The sequence below is a fragment of the Podarcis erhardii genome, assembly GCF_964252035.2.
Source record: "Podarcis erhardii genome assembly, chromosome: 5".
In the NCBI taxonomy this organism is placed as follows: Eukaryota; Metazoa; Chordata; class Lepidosauria; order Squamata; family Lacertidae; genus Podarcis; species Podarcis erhardii.
This window is the reverse complement of record NC_138509.1, coordinates 19907118-19933271: the sequence shown is the minus strand read 5'-3', so window position 1 is coordinate 19933271 and position 26154 is coordinate 19907118. Positions and strand designations below refer to the sequence as shown.

At 40.8% G+C, this 26154-nt stretch overlaps 3 protein-coding genes across 3 annotated transcripts in view; 2 read left to right on the top strand and 1 right to left on the bottom strand.

Moving 5' to 3' along the window:
* The window catches only part of LOC309341581 (uncharacterized protein), an 88804-nt gene that overhangs the window by 20527 nt on the left and 42123 nt on the right, over positions 1–26154 (top strand). The window lies entirely within an intron of this gene.
* LOC309342687 (uncharacterized protein) lies at positions 10701–13189 on the bottom strand. Its single transcript, XM_081863473.1, has 3 exons — positions 13036–13189; positions 12279–12442; positions 10701–11369 (listed from the first exon to the last, which is right to left on the bottom strand). Exons 1-3 carry the CDS (start codon positions 13055–13057, stop codon positions 10806–10808), a joined length of 750 nt encoding a protein of 249 aa, XP_081719599.1. The 5' UTR covers positions 13058–13189; the 3' UTR covers positions 10701–10805.
* On the top strand, positions 17750–19458 carry LOC309342732 (uncharacterized protein; the record flags this gene model as incomplete). Its single annotated transcript, XM_081863565.1, has 3 exons — positions 17750–17768; positions 17897–18060; positions 18623–19458. The coding sequence occupies 3 exons, from the start codon at positions 17750–17752 to the stop codon at positions 19190–19192; spliced, it is 753 nt and encodes a 250-aa protein (XP_081719691.1). The 3' UTR covers positions 19193–19458.

The following is a 26154-nucleotide window of genomic DNA, read 5'->3' as shown; positions in this document are numbered from 1 at the left end:
GCTCAGGCAAATGCAACCCAGGGAGGGTTTCACCCGGAAGCCTGTGCCCCCTTTTCATCCTTGCCTCCTTTTCTGAACCTGCCCCTGGGAATTCGGCTGGTGTTTCTCTCCCTCCTCCACAAGGAAAGCCCTGAGGGGCCTGAGCACTAGCATTCCCTGGGCGGTTGCCAAATGCTGAGGGGTGAGCACTCTGCACATGCCTGGCAGTAAACCATCTACCAGCTCCTCTTAGGTGAGAGAAAGGGTTTCTAGAGTGATAGTTGGTCTTTAAGGTGCAAATGGGCAAAAGCAACTTTAAAAAAATTACTCTAATTCAAACAGAAATATAATACATCTCACCGTATTTAGGTGACCTGAATGCCTGCTTAGTCTGCTGTCCAAATGCTGACTGTTGGTGGGCATTTGTTTGAAAACTGCAGCTAGACTATAAAGCCCTTCCAAGAATGCTGTGTCTGCTATGTCTCTGTTCCAGCACTCTTTTGTTTAATCAAATTTCCACTATACTTTTCTTCAACAAGGCTACACTTTCTGAAAAACAACCTATTCACAATGGGCTTCAGAAACCACAAAGTTACTGTCTAACAACCTGCAGATTAACACACTCACACATATTAATTAATTAATTAATTAATTACAGGTCGTTCCAAAGAGCACCCACATTGAAGTATGATTTCTGGTAAAATATCTTATGGTGAAAAGAATCTTTAGGTAAACTTAATGCATGGAAGAGTTATTTAAAGAGCCTAGATGGTTATTTAAAGATTGCTCTTTCAAAATATACATTGAGCTTCTGAAGGAAATGTCAAGATACAACTTTTTCTGATACCTGCAGGCATAACACATTGCTCACAGTCAAACTGGACTTATTTGAGTAATATAATTTTAATATTTGAAACGGAAATGAGATGAAGTGGGTGTTGATCAGGAAAATAGAGCTTTATAGGCAGTAGTATCCCAGCTATGGAACAGCCTCCTCAGTGAGTCTTTCCTGGTGCCGCCTTCTCCAAATCATCTAGTGAAGACCTTTTGGTTCACCCACATGGTTTAATTCTTTATTGAAGCTTGGGTGTTTTATGCTCTCTATGGTGCCACACATATAAGTTGCAAAATAAGTTTTTTGTTCTCTTTTATTTTTTCTTTATCATGATTTTAAATTATTATAAATCAAGGCAGATCCATTTAGTCAGAAATACCTCCCTCTCAATCCCGAATAACTTATGTACTGCTTTTGAAGTGAACCTCACAAAGTGGTTTACATCAATATATCAAAACAATAAGCATCCATTTAAAATGTAATAAAACAGCAAAGGCAAACTGCAAGGGGGAAAAGTTCAATGATTTTAGGATTGTAGCTTTTAAAAGTGTAGTTTAGTGGGAGGTTGGATCTTACTATTTTCTGTTAAATGTGAACCTCATTTTTGTTCCAAATTGTTGCTCTCTAGACCAGTTTCTATTCACCCAGACCAAATGATGCTGCCACCCTGACCAGTTAATACTTAAACTCTTCTGTATTGCTTCATCAATGTGATTACACTATTGACAGAGAACTTTGATCACCATTTTAACATCTATGATGTCATGAATAGTTCTATCTGAATTGAAATTTACATGGATTTGCTATCTAAATAGTGTGTGAAGCAATCCTAAGAGAATGATAACTTGGGAAACTGCTCTGCTTGGCTGTCCTACAATTTACAGTAAGGGCAGGCAGATCTCTGAAGCACCAGGTGTGTATCCTTTCTCCTCAAACTACTTGCCAGCTCAAACACTGCACAGAATTTTCCCCACCGATTGATCTACATTGGATTACTCCTGTCTGATTTTGGGATGCAGGAAGAGCTGCTGATTTGTTCTATTTGTCTCGTTTTAGGAGGGTTTTAAAAACAATTAATTAATTAAAAACATTTAAACACAGAAGAGAGAGAGACAGACAGACAGACACACACTGCACATACTTTTGTAAACCAAGAAAATCTTTAGTAAAGATACATTAAAAAGAAACATTGAAAGACCACTTGATTGTAATAGAATCTCTGTAAACAAAACATTAAAATTACCAATGACTGACAGTTAAAAACAAGTATTTTAAAAATTTGGAATATAATTTACATCAGCAGTAAGCTAAAAAGATATGAAAACACATTCCATTTCTACACGCCTAGATAGGCTAGCCTAAGTAAAAACACCTTTAGCAGGTGACGAATATAGTACTTTTTGTTGCTATTTTTTTTTCCAGTGCTTGACAGTTTTTGTAGGTCAATGCCAATAAAGATTTGAATAAAGGTAACTATTTTGAGAATCATTTCTGAAAATGGCCTCTCTTCATAGATGTATTTTTTTAAAACACCACCAACAACAAATAGCTTGTCTCTACTTCAGTTTCATACTTTCCAAATTTCTCAGTTAAAAGAGGGTTTCCTATTCAGTAAGACAATAGTGTGAGTGAATATATATGTACAAGTAAACACACACACACACACACACACACACACAGTTTTATTCATGTCCTGTTAACATAGCATGGAAACATTCCTTTCATTCATGTTGTCTTTTGTTTCATTCATGTTGCCTTATCTAGCTATGAACTCAAGAAATGGCCCTAGACTAGTTCTGTCTCTCAACCCTAGCCCCTTGGAATGTATACCAGTTAATGATAAGGTTGGGCTTGATTGTGTCCATAGAGAAGATAATTATTTAGAGAGACAGAGTCATCTCAGGCTGATTTGGAGTTGATGGTCCAACTTCCTTGGCCTGAGCACAAATTATCTATTCAGTTAACTGTGAGAGAATTCCTCATCTGAAAATTAAGATTACAGGATTTCTTTGTATTACAGCCTTATTCCTGGCATGATGAACCATAATTGATCCTGAGATTGATCACTGCCATTGTGTGAGTATGTTTTAACATGCAGCCTGAAAAGAAGAGGAGTTCTGAAGCATGTGGATTACCCCTACTCATTGGCAGAGTTTGCTTGGAAATGTTTGGCTTTGCTGATGGCAGTAAGCCCTTGTGACTTCCAGCAACCTGCCTAGCATATCATGGCTTACTAAACTATGGTTTATTAAACCATGGTTTAGCTGCATTGTGTGTGAACCCAGCCCATAACTATGGTTTATTTACTATGGTTAAATGTTCTAGCTACTTTAGAAATCTTAGCTAATGTTAACCATAGCTTAGTGTTACATGTGAACCTGGATACCCTCCTTAGCTATGGTTAAAGTGCCATCGCCCAAAAGTTGCAATGTTGTCAATGAAGTGCTGCAAAAAATTCAAACTGCTCTCAAGATACAACTGCTCTCACTGTGCTTTTAACAATTCTACAATGCATTGAATCAAGATTTAACTGATTATCTGCCTGATGCCTCAGCTGTAACCATGGTTTATTAACGATGGTTAATGTTAATAAGGGGTTAGTGTTACGTACAACCAGGCAAATGACATGTTCTAAGATCTGATCAGTAGCTTCAGCAAGAATTTATAAACTAGTTTGTGAAGGTTTTCCTTCTGGTGGTGTTTTTTAATTTCTAATGGTAAGATGCCTAAAAGAAAGATCTCTGGGGTTTTTTTTAAAGGTGAGTTTAAATAGTTTCTTAAATTCATTATAGATGTTATCCCAGAATTCCCCAATGACCACATATGGTAAAATAACCCCACATCTGTTTTACATCTCCAACAAATCGGTGATCCTCCTTTATACATTTTTGCTAGTTTCAAGGGGGTATGATGCCATCTATATAGCATCTTGGGACGCGGGTGGCACTGTGGGTTAAGCCACAGAGCCTAGGACTTGCCGATCAGAAGGTCGGGGGTTCGAATCCCCACGATGGGGTGAGCTCCCGTTGCTCAGTCCGTGCTCCTGCCAACCTAGCAGTTCAAAAGCACGTCAAAGTGCAAGTAGATAAACAGGTACCGCTCTGGTGGGAAGGTAAACAGCGTTTCCGTGCGCTACTCTGGTTCACCAGAAGCGGCTTAGTCATGCTGGCCACATGACCCAGAAGCTGTATGCCGGCTCCCTCGGCCAATAAAGTGAGATGAGCACCGCAACCCCAGAGTCGGTCACAACTGGACCTAATGGTCCCTTTACCCTTTACTTTATATAGCATCTTCATAGTGGTTTCCCTAGAGGAACCACATTCTAACATGCAGCACATTGTGAAGACTGGGCCTGATTTCTGAGTTCACGTAATGTGTATAGATATCCATTCCACTGTACATTCTATTACCATTGCCACTGCCATTTCTAGAGTGCTGAGAGACTAGATTGCTCCAGTTTTCTCAGGGACAACATTTTGTGTTCTTCACAATACTAACAAAGCCTTTTGACTCTTGGCAGTTTTTTGTTTTTGTTTTTTCATTAGAATGCCTTTGCTTTATTTTAATTCATGACATTTGACAATTTTGTGCAAAACAAACCAGACATTTTATCACACAAGGCATTTGCGATCAGTTCCTGACAGTACTGAGTAATCAGTATTTAAGCAATCTTTATTATTATCCCTTAACAACACAGTTGTGGCAGTTTGACTCCTCCCACCAATGGGAACAAAGGCTTGATATCAATCTAGACTCAATGTCTGGAGATCAGTGATAAGGCATCACATGTTTGCAGCTGAGGGGGTGGGTGGAGTCAGAAGAGCTTGAAAGGGGATTTTTAACCCTTTGTGTTTTGTTTCCCGCCACCAATCTGAATGGCTTCCCAAGCTTCTATTTTCTTCACATGAGCTCTAGGTGATTTTAAGTAGATCAGAAAGGATTTCTGACTTCCCCATGTTTATCAATAACAGCAACAAAGTAATCCCCCTCCCCTAAATTCAGAATTGTAGGTTCTATACAGTAAAAAATAAAATAAAATGGGGCGGGGGGGGGGGAAACAAATTTGCTGCATGGTGCCTGCAACCTCCACCCTTCCTGTTGGGTAAATACTAGCTCTGAGGGGGCAACTTGGGTGAAATGGCATGGTGTTTTAAACCCATTCCTTAGCATCGCAAACAGATCTGAATCCGTAAATACCACCTGCCCCCCCATGTTGTGTTTGCCATTTCTAAAATTAACAAGAAATGAGTTTATTACAGATAAACTTACAAAATTAGGTCTGGCTTGGTTCCAAGTCACTTTCTGTGTAACACAAGCAAAGAATTTTTTGTGTAGGAAGTAGATTTCACATAGTGCATGGAGTAAATGTATGGAGGTGTGGGCTTTAGAATTTGCAAATGGATGATAGATTTGAATGACTCCCAATGCATGGATTGAGTTCCCAGCCATTAGTTGTTTATCTCTACTCAGTAAAGAAGTAAGGAGTTTTGCTTTGTTTTGTTTTTAAAAGAAGCATGGTAAGAATCAGAATGTATTGTAAATCTATTACATTATTTTTTATTCATTTTTGCTTTTAACAATTATCATCTCACATAAATCATAGTCATTCTACACACAGGATTCTCTGAATCCCAAGACTTCCCTCCACCTTTCCATGGTTTCCCAAGATCTTCTTTTCCAACTGCAGCATATAATATTCTCCATATTTTCTTAAAACTCGGTTTTTACCATAGTTCCCACCACATTGCAAGAGCTGTTTGGAATCCTACCAATGTTTTTAATTGTTTGCAGTGTTCTTTTAAGTAACTTATAAAGTTTCCCCATTCTTTATTAAATTTATTGTCCCCTTGATCTCTGATTTTCCCAGTCATTTTTGCCATTTTGGCATAGTCCATCATCTTTATCAACCATTCTTCTTTTGTAAGTACTTTGTCCTCTTTCCATCTTTGGGCAAATGGCAGTTGTTGTAGCATACATAAATTGTCTATTCTGATCCTTAGGTATTTCTGGATCTAAAATTCTTAGTAAGAAAGCTTCAGTTTTTTTCACAAAAGTAATTTTAAACATCTTTTCCCACTCATTATAAACCATTTCCCAATATCCTTTTGTCTTCTTGCACGTCCATCACGTGTGGTCAAATGTGCCTTCTTTCTCTTTACACTTCCAACATATATCTGTATATTTTTGCTAACTTGGTAGGAGTTCAGTACCAGCGATACATCACTTTCATATAATTCTCTTTCAACATACAGCATGTTGTAAATTTTAAATCTTCCCTCCATAATTTTCCCATGATGCCCATTGTATATTATGTTTAATATCCCTTGCCCGTAAATCTACCACATTCTGATTCTTGCAGTGCATTTTAAAAGAATCTCCTTTTGAAATATGTATGAACAACAATCCCATTTCTGCATTGATCGTGAAGACCTTCACTGCTGCAAGAATCTGACTATGCACTTTGGAAAGTATGATGCTTGAACTGAAAATGAGTTCCTTGTCTTGCCAGCCACAGAATTTTAACAAGGCCAGCAAGTTGCTAACCAATCAGAGAATCAGGAAGCCATCTTAAAATGCCTACAAAATAGAAAAGGTTTTGTCAAGTGTCTGAAGTTCAAAAACCAGGAGAGCTGTCTAAACTCAGTCGGGACTGGGTCCATAATATTGAATGCCTAGAATCTGTAAATTACAAGCTGTTCATCTGAACCATGGGGGACCACCACCAATGTCTTCCCTGAAAACCTCAGTCATCAAACTGTGATATAAGGGATCAGATGGGCTGCATCCTCCAGAAACTCCTGTAACAGCTCCTTCACCACTCTCTTCACCATGTTGCCCAAGAAGGGGGTGTTTGCAAGCAGATGGTGGTTGTCGTAAAGCACAACAAAAGGTGCAAGAGGAGGTTGCAACGGGCACAAGGACACTTTTTCCTCTCATGCCTTTGGGCCGGCTCTCACTTAGGTAAATTGCCCCCACCTCACTGAACAACCCTTTACCCGAAGGTTTATTTCCCCTTTCCCTTAAAAATTCTAGCCCCAGAGTATGCTGCGAAGGAGCTTTGTGAAGGGGTAACTAGTAAGTTGGAGTCTCAGACACGTTTTCTTTAAATAAACAATAAAGATTTATTTAAGGCAAGATAGTATATAACACAAATGGATTCAACTTAGGTTAGTTCAGAAATAAAGTGTGATTTCACTTTAAATTTGTCCTCAGTTGTTTTTGCATTATTGGTTTGGTTCCTTGATACTTTCTTTCAGTTATCCACCCACTTTAGCAATCTTGCTCCTGAGTTACTTTAAGTAATTGACCACAAGGCTCTCCACACTCCCTCCCTTCACTGGGTCTGGGAGTTTCTTCTTTTCCTTAGAAGAATCTATCAGAATTTCCCCCACCGATTGATCTACAATCTACCGTATTTTTCGCTCTATAACACGCACCCGACCATAACACGCATGTAGTTTTTAGAGGAGGAAAATCCGTAGGCATGCCACCCGTAGGCATTCCCTCCATAACACGCACAGACATTTCCCCTTACTTTTTAGGAGGAAAAAAGTGAGTGTTATGGTGCAAAAAATACGGTATCTCTCCCTTCCAGACTAGATTTCAGTCCCAAGTAGGCTGTTCCTTTCCAGCTCCTACTTCTCCTGGCTCAACCTCTGCCTCCAAGTAAAATTCCGGTCTATTCCTCCTACAGGACACCACACTCTGTCCTTCACAATAGGCTCAGAGTGGAAGTTGTTTCTTCCAGAGCCAACTCTTTCTCCCATTCACTCTTTATACCTCAGCCTGTCTCCTAACCTGTCTCCCTATGTATCTCCCACCCTCTCCAACCACAATTCCAACCCTCTCAAACTGTCTCTTCAAAACCTCTCCTTTTAAACTCTCCCTCCTGGAACCACGGCCAATCAGAGGCTGCCATTCATTAACAATTTGCAGGCAGGGGAAAAAAAGAGAAACACTTGTTGATCCAACGTGTCCAGCAAAACCAACTTTTTTGTCACAGAGGTTTCTTCAGGGATTTATGTACTACTGCTTGACCAAAGGGAGCAGGCCCCTGGATACTATGCAATGACCTTCTAGCTGGTCTATGCAAAAGAATGAATGAGCACAGATCTGAAATGGCAGTATAGAAAAGCCAAAGAGGGAACATTTCACCTTCTCAGGATGCTCTGTCACTGACCTTAAGGTGTTCATTATTGAATGAAGAAGTTACCTCAAACCATGAGACCATTGTATTACAATGCACCAGTGCTATTATTTGCAGATGGAATCAATACAATAGGTGCTGGGTTTATGTTTTTTTAAACAACACTCAATGTGCTAAAAACTGGCTTACCAGTGCAAGGATGTCTGTGTTATCAACTACTGTTTTTGGTGCATCATTGCAGTTTAAAAGGTCATTATCCTCAACTGTATAATTCAGCATTTAGTTTCCCTCTGATCTCTTTTTACAAGCTCCCCACCAATTGTGTCCCTGCAACTCAGGATAATACTTTATGCATCCAATGAAGTGAATTATATGGTGTGTGTCCATAATAAATTTGTTAATCTTTCAGGTGCTACAAGACTCTTCTGTTGGTTTTGCAGGATTGAAAAGACACCAATTTTACAATGATTGCTTACAGATTGAAATTGTAATCTGAAAAAGTCATTATAAATTGAGTACTAACTTTTGTGCTAGATTCTACTGCCTCAAATGAATGGCATCTCAGCCCGTGGTCTTTATCTTGCAGGTCCTGATTACAACATCTGATTGTGCTTAACTAAGAAAGAAATTCTGATTTCCCTCACCCCCTGCTTTGTGAAACACCTTGTCTGGTGAAGAGTTCTGGAGAGCTTGCCATACTTGTTTGGCATTCCTGTTGGTTTCAATAAACACATTACCCTACTGTGGATTGTGGAGTTGTTGTTGTTTTCTAATGGGCCAGCATGCCTATTTTTGCTTTTAATTGAGCTTATTTACAACTGATAGAGTACTCTTCATTTCCAAGAGAAAGCAGCTTTTTTTTTTTAGGGATGAGGGACATACAGAATCAGTATAGACTGAGTGCAACTTCTGAAGGCAAGGATATGGTTTGTTTGTTTTTTAATTGCATGCATTAAATGCTTGTTTTTATTTCTTTAACTGCAAATGAATCTGGAAGAATATTTGGTCAGTTGGCAACTAAAGAACTACTTGTAGCTATTTTATTCATAGATCTCTTGTATCACATCTAATTTGTGCATATGTGACCACCTTTCTGTATATGAGGTCTGTTTAGGAGAATGCCAGGTTTTCCAAGCATTCTGCTCTACACTGTAGCCAACCATATCACTATGCAATACCAAAAGCAGGACACAGGTCAGTTGAGTACCCTTTCGCCCTGTTCTTTCCCAGTAATTGATATGCCTCTGATAGCATATATCCATAACGATTAGTAGCCACTGATAGTCTTAGCATTCATGAATTTGTCTAATCTCTTGAGAAAGCCATCTAGGTTGGCAGCCATAATCACATCTTGAGTAATTCCAGGGCTGTGCTTACACACACACACACACACACACACACACACACACACACACAAAGATGTGGACCCAGATCAGCCCTATCCCAACCTAGGTCACACCCAAGCCAGATCTGGTCCTATATCAGGGTAGGACTAAAGGGGCAGGGCAGGGTAGGACAAATCCACTCGATTCAGTTTGATCTGCCCAATCTAGCGCCCAGCCCCATTAAATTCCATAGTGCAGTGTTGAGAAATATAGTGGACTGGGCAGGTGAGGTTTTATGATATGGATTTGTTATATATTCCAAGCCTAAAGCCTATATCTCAGTGAATGGAGTAAATTCAGACTCAAGCAGATTATGTAGAGATACTCAACAGAGATGTCCTCTATCCCCACTGCTGTTCACACTTTCCACTAACCCATTAGCAGAACCATTTAGATCTGAATATATAATCAAATGAACAGGGAACATAATGATATGCCAATAATGTCGCATTATTTGTGAAAAGCCCTGAAAAAACCATTTGGAGATGTCTTAGGCTTTGATAGCTTTATACTCTTAGGCTCAGTTGTTTCAGGGTTTTTGCTGGGCGGCAGGCGGGGAGCATGTTGCAGCTGTTGTTGATTTGGTTGTGTATTAGTAAGTTCAGTGGGACTACTTCTAAATTAGTTGTCCTAAGAGGGTCCAATTTAGAATCTAAAATTAACTGACTTATTTTATTATGACTAAACTTGGCTAATACAAGGTTGTACGTCACAGAAGGCAAACTGTATTGGGCACAATCTAGTTCACAGGCAACCCTCCTATAAAGCTTCATTGAAGGCAGTAGAGCACAAACCTTGGGGTGGGGGAATAAAGGCAAGAAAATGAAATAAAGTGATCACAATAGCCCCCCTCAAAGTTTTTAATAGATATAAATGCCCATGTTGCAGGCTAAGGCACATGCCAGTTAATCTTAGATGTCTTTAAAGCTTTGCAGAGCAACTTAACACACTCATGGTAGAAAAATCAATGAAATCGTATATCTCCATCTCAAAAGTCTGGTTTTTTTTAAAAATGGAAGACTCATTAATGGAAACCAAACTTATTAACAAATCTACAAATATTATTTTGCATACAAAGAAAATACAGCAACTTCCACCACATTTATTGTCATCGACTCTGGGCTCAGACACAGACTCAAAAAGAAAAGAAAAGGGACAGAAAGCCATTGGTGCATTAAAATGTGTCTCAGGAATATTCAGCCATTAGAAGTCCTGACCTTTTATCTCTAGAACCACATGTACCGCACAACTGACTTTTTTCTATGGGAAAATTAAGCCCATGTCTATATGCTTGCACAAAGGAAAGTGAATGTTTCAGTAAATGGAAAGTTAAAAGAAGACTCCAGACAAGCTATTAAAAGAACAAACTTTATTCAAAACATCCAAGTCATACATTAAAAGGCATTCAAAGAGGGAGCTTGGAAAATATGTACAGGGTAGCAAGGAAGGAGTTGGGATGCTAATCTGAAACCTGACTTAAAGAGAAAAACTGAGAGTCCGAAGCACTTCCATCAACATTCTGCATTTGTCCAGGATTTGTAGCTGAATAATTCCCCGTTGCAGACCAGGGAGCATAAGTGCTTGATGCCATGAAGAAGTTCCCAGCTGATGGTGGAGGCTGCCTCACCACCTCCGCACCGTAATATGGAACCGGGCAGTTGCTCGCCTGGGAAGTCTCATAAAGCCCAGTTCCACAAAAAGCAGCTGGCTGGTAAGAAGCAGGGTTCAATTCCAGGGAGCTCTGCTGTTGCGGGGCACACTCTCCCGGTTGCGTGTTGTTCAGAGGTGGCTGCCACAACTCTGCTCCTCTATAGCTTTCAGCATAATGCAAGTTGTGTGGCTGACAATATTGTTCCATATGAATATTTTGGCTGCTTCCTGGACTGCTTCTTGGGCTGCTGTCCAGGCTGCTTCTTGGACAGGTTCTCTCACTGTGGCTATAAGGAGCTGTAGCAGGGTTCCCGATCCTTATCTTGGAACCTATCCCCTTTGGTGTTCTGGCCCTTCTGTTTTGAAACCAGACCTGAACAGAAGAAAGGAGAGAACCAGTAAAGAAGACATTGTTATCATGAATATGTCTTTTTGATCCAACAGAGAGAATTACATTTAATAAATTATGCTTATTCCTCTGGGGTTTCTCTTTAGTTCTCTGCAGCATTTTTCTACTATCTTCAGCTCCGCATTCATATATCCCATGTTCATAATGTTCCAGTTACTGTTAAATATAGACCTAAGTTGGAATGACTAAATACTGCTATTTGGCTGTATTTTGTTCTTCAGTATCAGAAATAGCCACCTTTAAAAGCTACACAAGTGTACAGTTCCACAAGACTCGCTTTATTGAAGTATAACCTGTGGATGTGAGCTTCACATGTAAGAAATTGTCAAGCGTTTGTTAATGCCAAGTGGATGGCTTCCCTAGGCAGGGAAGTGTATTTATATATATATTTGTAAATGCCAATTTCTCCGTAGGAGAGAACTAAGTACTTGCTCAACTTTTGCCAGAAAAAGCAATGCAGTTTAACTCGTTTTAGTCTCCCTAGTGCAAGCTGCTTATGGCTGCAGTCCTCTGCACATTACCTTGGGAGTTAGTGTTAACTGGATCAGGCTGCAAAGGCAGCCTATAAAACCAGATTTAATGTACTTTTAGCACTAAGCCCATCCATTGCAGAAATTAGATTTCTAAACTGGGTCTCTGAAGATTTTTAAAAAAGGATTTAAACCCAGAAACCACGATACGCCCCCCCCAAAAAAAACACACACCAAGAAAGAGGAAGTTAGCTCTTGAACAAGGCGCCCTTCGCGATGAGCTGAGAGGCACCCGGGTGAACTAAGGCCTTCGACTACGCAAGGGTTATTCTGAGCGTTTCAAATTGTTCCAGTATGTGCGGTTTAGGGAAGTCTTGGGAGCCCCCACCATCCCGATTCTTACGTGCACACGATCTTCTTCGACTCCGATGCACCTCGCCAGCGCCTCCCGGGTCTCGTATCCGGGGTACCGGTTCTCTTCAAAGGACTTTTTTAGCAGCTCGACGTGAGATGGGCTAAAAACAGTCCTTTTTCGCCTTTCTCCTCTGACTTTGGGGTAGCTTCCTCCTGGGAAAAGACAAAGAGGCAAATCTGAAGGAAGCGCTCGGCATAAACTGAACCGGCGCTTGCAGATCTTCCTCCCTGAATTGGTTTTGCCTTAACAATGGACACTAATTTTAAATAAACCTCGGGTTGCTCTGAATAAGGCTTGCATGAAAAGAAACCAAAGAATTTTAAGTGAGAAGTTTACGCTCTTATTTCTATGCCTGCCATCGTTTTCCGTAGCCCATCCTAACCACGATTACTGGGAAATTTAATCCCGTTTATGTTAAAGGGATTTAACAATCAGAAAGTGTGTGTGTAAATGCTTCATGCAGTAAAATGCAGTAAATGCTTCATGCTTATAAGTAAAGATGTGCAAACCAATCTTGCGAAATGTTTCCAAACGAAGACATTTGAGCCCCTGTGTAATCCCTCCCCGGCTACCACAAATGGGTCTTTGAAAGCTTTCCCTACTCCCTGATCCTGACCCAGAAACAAAAACACCCTTCATTTATAAAAACCGTTGAATTTATAACCCTTAATTTATATCATTCATTTGAGCATTTTTTTTAAAGACAAGTGAACTAAAAATCGTTTTAACAATCCTCTCTTCTTACCTTGGCTGTTGGTAGTTTTCATCTTGCAAAAGCGCTGCCTCGCTCTCTTCCAGCAAAGCTGCTTTTCGCTTGCAAAGTCCCCCTTGCTCCTCAAGGCCCGCTCCAGGTTTCTGGAGTTCGGCGCCTTTATAGCCCCTCCTGGCTGCCAATTGGCCGGCGCGTTTTCGCGTTTTTCTTGGAGAGAAGCGCTCCAATGGGGAGGCGGCTTTTGGGGAGGAGCGAGTTTCAAGTTCACTTTTCAAGCGCTGCTTGACCAATCTAGATGGGCTGGAGCGCACCCTTCCCTTGGCATCACCCCTTAGCAAAACTGGGAAATAGCCCCATAGGCTTGGAGATTAGTGTGCACAGTTGAAGAGAAGGGAATTGAGAGGATGGGTTGGGGAGCGAGAGAACCAGACAGAATTGTGGTTTATTTTAAAAAAAAATATTATAATGAGGCTTTAATTGTAAAGACAGAGATGCGCCAAACTTAAGCATGTTGAAAGGCTTTGCCCAAGAAGCCTAGATGCAGCAAGTACACTCTGAAACCCCCTGCCTTTTGAGATGAAGCAGGCGCCTTCACTGCACCCTTTTCGGCGGCTGCTATTAACTTTGTTTCCTTTCCTTTACCTTTACCTGCAGAAAGTTACTATGCCTTATAATCGGTGGTTTTAGCTTAAGTGTAATTGCATTTTGCATGTTTTTCACTTTGACTTTTATCGATCATGTTCATGCTTTCGTAAGCCGCTTAGAGGTTTTCGTTAAGGTTAGGCGGTGCAAAAGCTTTAAGGGAAGAATGTGAGTAACACCATGGCAAATAAAGGGGAGGCAAACTCCTCTTGCCAAGAAGTCAGTAGGTCTTTCAAGCCCAAGCGGGTGATGTTAGATGCTCAGAGTATTCAGCCCCGGACAGACGCTGCAACCAAATCCTGAATCTACACAGTCTCAAGGCACTGTCGCTTGTAACTGCAACGGGGTTGCATTCTCTTTCTTTATTCTTCTTCTTTTATTAAAGATTTTCTTGTTTTACAGAAGTATGTGTAATGTCTCTCGTACTTTTTACATGTACCATTTTTACAAATCCGTTCCATTTGTTGAGACATTAGGGGGAGAAAAAAGGGGTGGAGGGTGGGGATATGAGTGGGGGTGGGGGTGGGTGGCGATGTTTCTATTATGCTTAATTTATTAGGGTTTGGCGTCAGCGTTGCTTGTGCTGTTCACTTGTGGTCCTAACGGGGTTGCACTCTGAGGGAAAGCGAGCTTTCCGTTTCCTAGGCTTGTTTCACACGTTGCTGGTGCTTCCTTTCTTGTTCACTTCCACTATTTCTCTTTCTGTCTTTCTATCCCCACAACTTTCACGTGGCCATCTTCCTCTGCCTTTCAGGGACTTGCGGCATCCAAATAGCCTGCCGCTCCACCCTGCACCCGGGGCAGGATAGTTGCCTCCGATCCTCAAAGGAACTGAAAACGTTCTGCAACCTTCCAGCTCATACAATGCATGTTCCCAGTCCCTGGCAGTTTGTTAATCAAGAATGGTTCCCTGTTGGTACATTCTTTGTTATTTTTGCATAAGATAATTAACACAAGGGACCCTCCCTAGGTGTATCTATAAACCCTAATCATAGGTATGCTGACTCAGAATCGGCAAGGAAACTTTTTCGAGTAAGAACTACATTTTTTACGGCTGAAAAAAAAGCTTCCGTGACGGTTGGGGGCGTTACAGAAAGAGTGGAAACCTCAGCAAACATATCAGTACTGTCTCAGGAAAGATTATCCCTGAACAAAAGAGGCTCACATTGGGGGTGGGAGAGACACAGTGAAATGTCTCTAATTTCTGCCATCATCATCGCTTAGAAGCTCGGTGTATTTCTGAAGAAGGCAATTGATTTAAATATGTATTCCTGTAAGGTACTTACAGTAGGGACTAGCAGAATTTCCTGGAAAATATTTACTTGTATCCTTTGGGATACAATACGTTGCAATCTATCTCAATATATTCTTCATCATAGCGGGTGAACATCTATCAAGAATATAAGGGGGTTCTTATTCGTTCCAGAATAGAGAAATGTGTCCAAACTAATTTGCTTTAAAATTCTCGTATTTTGGAAGGGAGATTTAGGATGCTGTGCCAGCCTTACTTACTTGGGACTTAGGACCTACTTCTGAGTAGGCATGGTTAAGGTTGCTCTGTTAACAGCATTCCCAATATTGTGTATTTTGGTGTGCTCGTGAAAAGCTGCAAACTGTACCACTTGGGTTACTGTTGTGTGATTTTTATAGAGTTAAAAGTATAATACTTATTTGTCTGCTATATAACTTTCTGTTTGCTTGCTTGCTTGCTTGATTTAGATTCCACCCTTCATCACAGTATCTCAGGACAGTTCACAAGACTGATAGATAGATAAAACTTTATTCGCATTAGCGGAGTCTATAACCTGAAGCGCCTGTAACATTAAAATCTAGGGATTGCGGCATGTATTAGCTGTGAAGTAGCCTTTTATTTTGGATTCATCAACCTTGGAATCCAAGTATGTCTGTTTATGATGGTATGTGAAGTGGATTCCAGACCATTTATACTTGATAGTAAATATTTCCAGACAATTTGGCCTTGGCTAGGGACATTAATCTTCCATTTTTGAGAATCGTACTTCTATCTCACTTGACAGTCCTGTGAGGCTCCCACAATAAATGAATAAAAAGCTCGCAATAAAGCTGATTTCCAAGTCACGTCATCCTCAGTATTCGTTTCGTATCTCAAAATGGGACAAAGAGATGGTCTTCCCAAGAGGGTTACCAAACCGGGGACTGGGGGTGCAGTGGTGCTCTAGAGGACCAAAAACCTCTGAGACACACATCTCCCCTGCTCCCTGCCCTCTTCCTCAGCAACTGGGAAACTTTTTCGGAGAGAGTAGACCGTCGTTCAGGAAAGCATCGGCCACAATAAATTTGGGAGCCTTTGGCGTGTCAAAACACGGTTTGCGCTGTTAATTCAACACGTGTATTTCCGAGCAGAAACGTGACCTCCTGCTCCGTGTGTTTCAGCAGACATGAAGTTTAAATGTTCATTAAAAAAACCACCATCACAGCGCTAATCTCAAATTGGCATGGCTACTGTTCATATTACGAAGTTACTTTGGGGTACATTCTGCTTTGAAATTTGTCAAATTACAATTTATGTGGTGAAACATTGTGATCTTTGAATCTTGGAGGAGAAAGGGACATAATGTACAAATGAACTAGTAATAGGGTGAAATGCAACTATGTATTCAACTTTGCTTGGTTGTTTTCCTTTTTTCGTCCTCCTACAAATAAAACCTATTCAATGTTCCGGGTTGCTATGTTCTTATGGTTTTTATTTACGGAATTTATACGCCGCCCTTCGGAGCCCAGATCGGCAAACAGAAAAAGTACACACTTTAGAAACAAAAACAAAGCAAAAACATTTCGAACATTTAAAAAAATAACAAATAACAGTTGCAAACACCTAAAAGCAATTTCAGTTAGGAAGAATCCTAAAAGTAATTATAGGAGGTTTGTTGGTTTGTTTTTTCAACTATTCTTCTGCCCACTGATCTCGGGGTTGTCAGGAACATTATTCTGCAGCCACCAAATGCCTGAACAAACAGGAATATTTTCAAATTCCTAAGGAAACGCAATAATGATGAAGACGGGGCAGCTCACTAGAGAGAGCATTCCGCAACCGGGGAACCTCTTTAAATGGGCTAGCTGTCCAGATTGAATTAAAGCAAATTAAACCAACTACAACGGCACTGTCGTCTTATTTATTTATTTGGGTTTATAAAAGATTAACATACGAATCCTTACTTGCCGGTACCAGCTTGGAAAAGGCATTCTTAGTGCAAGGAATTCCTGTTCTAAGATGGCGGGTGCCCTTGCATATCCAATGCACCGTTTTTAAAAGAACGTAAGCTGTTTCCTAAGTCTTCAAAACCAGCGAAAAATGAGTGCAAATTGAATCATATGTTAATAAAATATAGCTTGCTTACATAGCTTAGATTTCTTTCTTCGGTTGCCGCCGCTCTTATGTATACAGTATAATTTGCATTTGATGCGATTCCTGGCCAGAGCCTCCATCCAGGGCAATGTACTAATTTATTTAGACGGCAGATGCTGGAATGAGGGGTATTGGAATTAAGTTGTTCCAAGCTTCTTTGTCGATATGAAATAATTTACACTTGGTTCTTTTTAGAGCAACAGCAAAACCTTTTTAAAAAGGAGAGTACCCGTTTAAGATACGAAGTGTGTGCTAATGTGTGTACGTGTGGGGGGGTGTTCTTTGGTTGGACCTCGCAAGTGTGATTTTTGTACAATGCGGGTGTGGCTTGGCAAAGAAAAGGTGTAGCAGGGGCGCGAAAGATCTCTCTCTCTCCCCCCTCACCTCTCAATTCTCTTCCATTCAGTTGAAGAGTCAGTTGCCAAAGGGGTGTCGACGGAGGGAGGGGTTAGACCCAGTTTGGCAAAGCAACCGATTTTTTGAAAGAGAATGTAACTCTTTCTATTGGTTGAGAAGTAAGGGTGAAACGCAAAAATGATGAAGACGGGGCAGCTCCCTGGGAGGGCATTCCGCAACCGGGAAACCTCGTATTGGTTGAGAAGAAAGGGTGGGGTGACTCCCTCCTATTGGTTGAGAAGAAAGGGTGGGGTCGCCCACCGGAGATAAAAGCCCAGACCGAATCCCCTGCAGAGTGAACGAACTTAAGGGAGTATTTTCATGATGGCAACCAACAAGGAAGGTAAGAGAAACTTTTTTAAAAAATGATTATTATGCCCTGAGCTTTCCATGTCGGGAGGAAGATCTGCAAGCGTCGCTTCTGTTTAAGCCGAGCGCTTCCTTCAGATTTGCCGCTTTGTCTTTTCCCAGGAGGAAGCCACCCCAAAGTCGGAGGAGAAAGGCGAAAAAGGACTGTTTTCAGCCCATCTCACGTCGAGCTCCTAAAAAAGTCCTTTGAAGAGAACCGGTACCCCGGATACGGGACTAGGGAGGCGCTGGCGAGGTGCATCGGAGTCGAAGAAGATCGTGTGCACGTAAGAATCGGGATGGTGGGGGCTCCCAAGACTTTCCTAAACCGCACATACTGGAAGAATTTGAAACGCTCAAATTAATCCTTTCATAGTCGAAGGCCTTAGTTCACCTTGGTGCCTCTCAGCTTATCGCGAAAGGCGCCTTGTTCAAGAGCTAAGTTCCTCTTTCTTGGTGTTTTTTTTTTTGGGGGGGAGGGTGTATCGTGGATGTAAAAGCTTTATAATTAACAGTAACTGGAGATTATGTACATGGGATATATGAATGTGGAGCTGAAGATAGTAGAAAAATGCTGCAGAGAACTAAAGAGAAACCCCAGAGGAATAAGCATAATTTATTAAATGTAATTCTCTCTGTTGGATCAAAAAGACATATTCATGGTAACAATGTCTTCTATATTCACAGAACATAATGTCTATATGCCTTTCGCACAACACAAAACAAGTTAACGTAGGTTCTCCCACTGTCATACACTAATCTTTGCTTAGTTGTTATACCTGAAAGTGAAATTATGACCCACCTGGTTTGAAATAATGGGCATTTGGTTCTCTCCTTTCTTCTGTTCAGATCTGGTTTCAAAACAGAAGGGCCAGAACACCAAAGAGGATCGGTTCCAGGATAAGGATCGGGAACCAGGCTGCAGCTCCTTCTAGCCGGAGTGAGAGAACCCGTCCAAGGAGCAGCCTGGACAGCAGCCCGAGAAGCAGTCCAGGAAACAGCCAAAATATTCACACGGAACAATATTACCAGCCGCACAACTTGCATTATGCTGAAAGCTATAGAGAAACAGGGTTGTGGCAGCCGCCTCTCAACAACACGCAACCAGGAGAGGATCTCTCTGCCCTGCAACAGCAGAGCTTCCTGGAATTGAACCCTGCTTCTTACCAGCCAGCTGCTTTTTCTGGAACTGGGCTTTATGAGACTTCCCAGGCGAGCAACTGCCCGGTTCCATATTACGGTGCGGAGGTGGTGAGGCAGCCTCCACCACCATCTGATAACTTCTTCATGGCATCAAGCACTTACACTCCCTGGTCTGCAACGGGGAATTATTCAGCTACAAATCCTGGACAAATGCAGAACGTTGGTGGAAGTGCTTTGGACTCTCAGTTTTTCTCTTTAAGTCAGGTTCCAGATTAGCATCCCAACTCCTTCCTTGCTACCCTGTACATATTTTCCAAGCTCCCTCTTTGAATGCCTTTTAATGTATGACTTGGATGTTTTGAATAAAGTTTGTTTTTTTAATAGCTTGTCTGGAGTCTTCTTTTAACTTTCCATTTACTGCAACATTCACTTTCCTGTGTGCAAGCTTAATTTTCCCATAGAAAAAAGTCAGTTGTGCGGTACATGTGGTTCTAGAGATAAAAGGTCAGGTCTACTAATGGCTGAATATTCCTGAGACACATATTAATAAGTTTGGTTTCCATTAATGAGTCTTCCATTTTTTAAAAAAACAGAAGTTTGGGATGGGGATATAAGGTTTAACTGATTTTCCTACCATGAGTGTGTTAAGTTGCTCTCCAAAGCTTTAAAGACATATAAGTTTAACTTATAAATGCCCATGTTGCAGGCTAAGACACATACATCTATCAAAAACTTTGTGGGGGGATATTTCGAACACTTTATTTCATTTTCTTGCTCTTAATCCCCCCCCCCCGTTTTGTGCTCTACTGCCTTCAATGAATCTTTATAGGAGGGTTGCCTGTGAACTAGAGGTACCACTGTATATGCCTGAGGGAAGGTAGCCGTGTCCTGTGGTGGCGCCTGGGGAGCGGCTACGAAATAACTCCTCCTCCTTCTCCTTGGTCTCCCCGCTCCTCTCCCCCCCGTCCCCCCCGGTCTCCTCTTCGCTCCCTCTTCACACAATGACCCCCCGACCCCACCCCGCAGGGGGGACCCACCCAGGAGGCGAGATAAGCGCATTAGCATGTCCGGCTGCCCCCTCTCGCCTTCCATGCTGCTCCTTTCCTTCCTTCATCCTTCTGCTCCCCTCTGGCCCCTCCAGGCTCAGGAGGGGCTGCCCTGAATCCGCCTCTGCTTGGGAGCTGGTTCTTCCTCACTTCCACTTCTTCCGCACTCCAAATCTGCCTCCACAGCAGCCTCGCGGCAAAGAGGAGGCGCCACTGGTCTCTTCCCGCCTTGCTTCGCCATCTTGATCCCCCAACAATCTCCATTCTTCCCTGGGGGTCACGGTTTTGGGACTCGTCCCAGGGGACCAAATGTCTTGGGCCGGCCCTGCTGACCCCCCTCCAGGAGTAAGTCTGCCCAAGGGGGCTGGGACGTCAGCTCAGGGAGGGTTTCACCCGGAAGCCTGTGCCCCCTTTTCATCCTTGCCTCCTTTTCTGAACCTGGCCCTGGGAATTCGGCTGGTGTTTCTCTCCCTCCTCCACAAGGAAAGCCCTGAGGGGCCTGAGCACTAGCATTCCCTGGGCGGTTGCCAAATGCTGAGGGGTGAGCACTCTGCACATGCCTGGCAGTAAACCATCTACCAGCTCCTCTTAGGTGAGAGAAAGGGTTTCTAGAGTGATAGTTGGTCTTTAAGGTGCAAATGGGCAAAAGCAACTTTAAAAAAATTACTCTAATTCAAACAGAAATATAATACATCTCACCGTATTTTGGTGACCTGAATGCCTGCTTAGTCTGCTGTCCAAATGCTGACTGTTGGTGGGCATTTGTTTGAAAACTGCAGCTAGACTCTAAAGCCCTTCCAAGAATGCTGTGTCTGCTATGTCTCTGTTCCAGCACTCTTTTGTTTAATCAAATTTCCACTATACTTTTCTTCAACAAGGCTACACTTTCTGAAAAACAACCTATTCACAATGGGCTTCAGAAACCACAAAGTTACTGTCTAACAACCTGCAGATAAACACACTCGTACATATTAATTAATTAATTAATTAATTACAGGTCGTTCCAAAGAGCACCCACATTGAAGTATGATTTCTGGTAAAATATCTTATGGTGAAAAGAATCTTTAGGTAAACTTAATGCATGGAAGAGTTATTTAAAGAGCCTAGATGGTTATTTAAAGATTGCTCTTTCAAAATATACATTGAGCTTCTGAAGGAAATGTCAAGATACAACTTTTTCTGATACCTGCAGGCATAACACATTGCTCACAGTCAAACTGGACTTATTTGAGTAATATAATTTTAATATTTGAAACGGAAATGAGATGAAGTGGGTGTTGATCAGGAAAATAGAGCTTTATAGGCAGTAGTATCCCAGCTATGGAACAGCCTCCTCAGTGAGTCTTTCCTGGTGCCGCCTTCTCCAAATCATCTAGTGAAGACCTTTTGGTTCACCCACATGGTTTAATTCTTTATTGAAGCTTGGGTGTTTTATGCTCTCTATGGTGCCACACATATAAGTTGCAAAATAAGTTTTTTGTTCTCTTTTATTTTTTCTTGATCATGATTTTAAATTATTATAAATCAAGGCAGATCCATTTAGTCAGAAATACCTCCCTCTCAATCCCGAATAACTTATGTACTGCTTTTGAAGTGAACTTCACAAAGTGGTTTACATCAATATATCAAAACAATAAGCATCCATTTAAAATGTAATAAAACAGCAAAGGCAAACTGCAAGGGGGAAAAGTTCAATGATTTTAGGATTGTAGCTTTTAAAAGTGTAGTTTAGTGGGAGGTTGGATCTTACTATTTTCTGTTAAATGTGAACCTCATTTTTGTTCCAAATTGTTGCTCTCTAGACCAGTTTCTATTCACCCAGACCAAATGATGCTGCCACCCTGACCAGTTAATACTTAAACTCTTCTGTATTGCTTCATCAATGTGATTACACTATTGACAGAGAACTTTGATCACCATTTTAACATCTATGATGTCATGAATAGTTCTATCTGAATTGAAATTTACATGGATTTGCTATCTAAATAGTGTGTGAAGCAATCCTAAGAGAATGATAACTTGGGAAACTGCTCTGCTTGGCTGTCCTACAATTTACAGTAAGGGCAGGCAGATCTCTGAAGCACCAGGTGTGTATCCTTTCTCCTCAAACTACTTGCCAGCTCAAACACTGCACAGAATTTTCCCCACCGATTGATCTACATTGGATTACTCCTGTCTGATTTTGGGATGCAGGAAGAGCTGCTGATTTGTTCTATTTGTCTCGTTTTAGGAGGGTTTTAAAAACAATTAATTAATTAAAAACATTTAAACACAGAAGAGAGAGAGACAGACAGACAGACACACACTGCACATACTTTTGTAAACCAAGAAAATCTTTAGTAAAGATACATTAAAAAGAAACATTGAAAGACCACTTGATTGTAATAGAATCTCTGTAAACAAAACATTAAAATTACCAATGACTGACAGTTAAAAACAAGTATTTTAAAAATTTGGAATATAATTTAAATCAGCAGTAAGCTAAAAAGATATGAAAACACATTCCATTTCTACACGCCTAGATAGGCTAGCCTAAGTAAAAACACCTTTAGCAGGTGGCGAATATAGTACTTTTTGTTGCTATTTTTTTTTTCAGTGCTTGACAGTTTTTGTAGGTCAATGCCAATAAAGATTTGAATAAAGGTAACTATTTTGAGAATCATTTCTGAAAATGGCCTGTCTTCATAGATGTATTTTTTTAAAACACCACCAACAACAAATAGCTTGTCTCTACTTCAGTTTCATACTTTCCAAATTTCTCAGTTAAAAGAGGGTTTCCTATTCAGTAAGACAATAGTGTGAGTGAATATATATGTACAAGTAAACACACACACACACACACACACAGTTTTATTCATGTCCTGTTAACATAGCATGGAAACATTCCTTTCATTCATGTTGTCTTTTGTTTCATTCATGTTGCCTTATCTAGCTATGAACTCAAGAAATGGCCCTAGACTAGTTCTGTCTCTCAACCCTAGCCCCTTGGAATGTATACCAGTTAATGATAAGGTTGGGCTTGATTGTGTCCATAGAGAAGATAATTATTTAGAGAGACAGAGTCATCTCAGGCTGATTTGGAGTTGATGGTCCAACTTCCTTGGCCTGAGCACAAATTATCTATTCAGTTAACTGTGAGAGAATTCCTCATCTGAAAATTAAGATTACAGGATTTCTTTGTATTACAGCCTTATTCCTGGCATGATGAACCATAATTGATCCTGAGATTGATCACTGCCATTGTGTGAGTATGTTTTAACATGCAGCCTGAAAAGAAGAGGAGTTCTGAAGCATGTGGATTACCCCTACTCATTGGCAGAGTTTGCTTGGAAATGTTTGGCTTTGCTGATGGCAGTAAGCCCTTGTGACTTCCAGCAACCTGCCTAGCATATCATGGCTTACTAAACTATGGTTTATTAAACCATGGTTTAGCTGCATTGTGTGTGAACCCAGCCCATAACTATGGTTTATTTACTATGGTTAAATGTTCTAGCTACTTTAGAAATCTTAGCTAATGTTAACCATAGCTTAGTGTTACATGTGAACCTGGATACCCTCCTTAGCTATGGTTAAAGTGCCATCGCCCAAAAGTTGCAATGTTGTCAATGAAGTGCTGCAAAAAATTCAAACTGCTCTCAAGATACAACTGCTCTCACTGTGCTTTTAACAATTCTACAATGCATTGAATCAAGATTTAACTGATTATCTGCCTGATGCCTCAGCTGTAACCATGGTTTATTAACGATGGTTAATGTTAATAAGGGGTTAGTGTTACGTACAACCAGGCAAATGACATGTTCTAAGATCTGATCAGTAGCTTCAGCAAGAATTTATAAACTAGTTTGTGAAGGTTTTCCTTCTGTGTCAGGAAAGCAGTGTTTAATGTCTGGACAAAATACAAAGACTTACTGGAAAATAAAACTCCAAGGTGGCTCTCACCTCTGGAGGCTAAGGCCCTAAAAAGACCCAATATGGAGGCTAAATGGCCAAAATATTGGGAAATATTAGAAAAAGATGGAGACAATTGGAAATTGCAGAGTTTAGAGAAAATGAAGGATAAGGTGCGAGACTGGTTACACTATGCTCAGATTAAAGAAGTTTTCAAAAATGATAAAAAGTTAGGGTTCCAGGTGGAGAAATCGAAGTTAGAAACTGAATTGTTAGAACCAAAGACTAAGGTATTATCTAGAATGTATAACTTGCTGTTAAAATGGAATACACAAGACGAAATGGTTAAATCGGCTATGATAAAATGGGCACAGGACATTGGGCATAACATTATGTTTGAGGACTGGGAAAGGTTGTGGACCACTGGGCTGAACTTCACCGCATGCAATGCTCTGAAGGAAAATGTAATGAAAATGATATATAGATGGTACATGACCCCAGTTAAACTTGCCAAAATATACCATTCGTCTGATAATAAATGTTGGAAATGTAAAGAAAACGAAGGAACATTCTTTCACCTCTGGTGGACATGCCCTAAGGTGAAGGTCTTCTGGGAAATGATATATAATGAGCTGAAAAAGGTATTTAAGTATACCTTTACTAAGAAACCAGAGGCCTTCCTTCTGGGTATTGTCGGCCAGAAGGTGTTAAAGAAGGACCGAACATTCTTCATGTATGCAACAACGGCAGCAAGGATACTCATCGCAAAAAACTGGAAAACTCAAGATCTACCCACACTGGAAGAGTGGCAGATGCAACTGATGGACTATATGCAACTGGCCGAGATGACTGGCAGAATCCGTGACCTGGGAGAAGAGAAGATGGAGGAAGACTGGGAGAAATTCAAGAAGTATCTACAAAAACATTGTAATTTGGTTGAATGCTAAGAAGGATGCTAGATTATAAAAAACTGGCCACCACTAAATTAGATTTGAAATTTGATGATAAGTGAGACTAAAGAAAATATAAAATTTTTTGAAAGAAGTGCTAGATTATATTTGAATGAGTGGACATGAGATTGTAAACAAGTTGATAATTTGTTTGGAAAAAACTTTTAACGATGTAAATGGGAGCGGGAGACGTGAGGGAGCCCAAAGAAGTGATGAAATTATGTTTGTGATAGAAGTAAGACTGTTCATTATTTGTGCATTTATATTTAAAAACTTTAATAAATATTTATATATATATTAAAAAAAAAGGTTTTCCTTCTGGTGGTGTTTTTTAATTTCTAATGGTAAGATGCCTAAAAGAAAGATCTCTGGGGTTTTTTTTAAAGGTGAGTTTAAATAGTTTCTTAAATTCATTATAGATGTTATCCCAGAATTCCCCAATGACCACATATGGTAAAATAACCCCACATCTGTTTTACATCTCCAACAAATCGGTGATCCTCCTTTATACATTTTTGCTAGTTTCAAGGGGGTATGATGCCATCTATATAGCATCTTGGGACGCGGGTGGCACTGTGGGTTAAGCCACACAGCCTAGGACTTGCCGATCAGAAGGTCGGGGGTTCGAATCCCCACGATGGGGTGAGCTCCCGTTGCTCAGTCCGTGCTCCTGCCAACCTAGCAGTTCAAAAGCATGTCAAAGTGCAAGTAGATAAACAGGTACCGCTCTGGTGGGAAGGTAAACAGCGTTTCCGTGCGCTACTCTGGTTCACCAGAAGCGGTTTAGTCATGCTGGCCACATGACCCAGAAGCTGTATGCTGGCTCCCTCGGCCAATAAAGTGAGATGAGCACCGCAACCCCAGAGTCGGTCACAACTGGACCTAATGGTCCCTTTACCCTTTACTTTATATAGCATCTTCATAGTGGTTTCCCTAGAGGAACCACATTCTAACATGCAGCACATTGTGAAGACTGGGCCTGATTTCTGAGTTCACGTAATGTGTATAGATATCCATTCCACTGTACATTCTATTACCATTGCCACTGCCATTTCTAGAGTGCTGAGAGACTAGATTGCTCCAGTTTTCTCAGGGACAACATTTTGTGTTCTTCACAATACTAACAAAGCCTTTTGACTCTTGGCAGTTTTTTGTTTTTGTTTTTTCATTAGAATGCCTTTGCTTTATTTTAATTCATGACATTTGACAATTTTGTGCAAAACAAACCAGACATTTTATCACACAAGGCATTTGCGATCAGTTCCTGACAGTACTGAGTAATCAGTATTTAAGCAATCTTTATTATTATCCCTTAACAACACAGTTGTGGCAGTTTGACTCCTCCCACCAATGG

Excerpts from the sequence above, each read along its gene's own strand:
- LOC309342687 (XM_081863473.1), bottom strand. The coding sequence starts at position 13,057 with ATGAAAACTACCAACAGCCAAG. Across the intron at positions 12,443-13,035 it reads GAAAACTACCAACAGCCAAG|GAGGAAGCTACCCCAAAGTC; the intron begins GTAAGAAGAGAG and ends GTCTTTTCCCAG. Across the intron at positions 11,370-12,278 it reads TCGAAGAAGATCGTGTGCAC|GTCTGGTTTCAAAACAGAAG; the intron begins GTAAGAATCGGG and ends TCTTCTGTTCAG.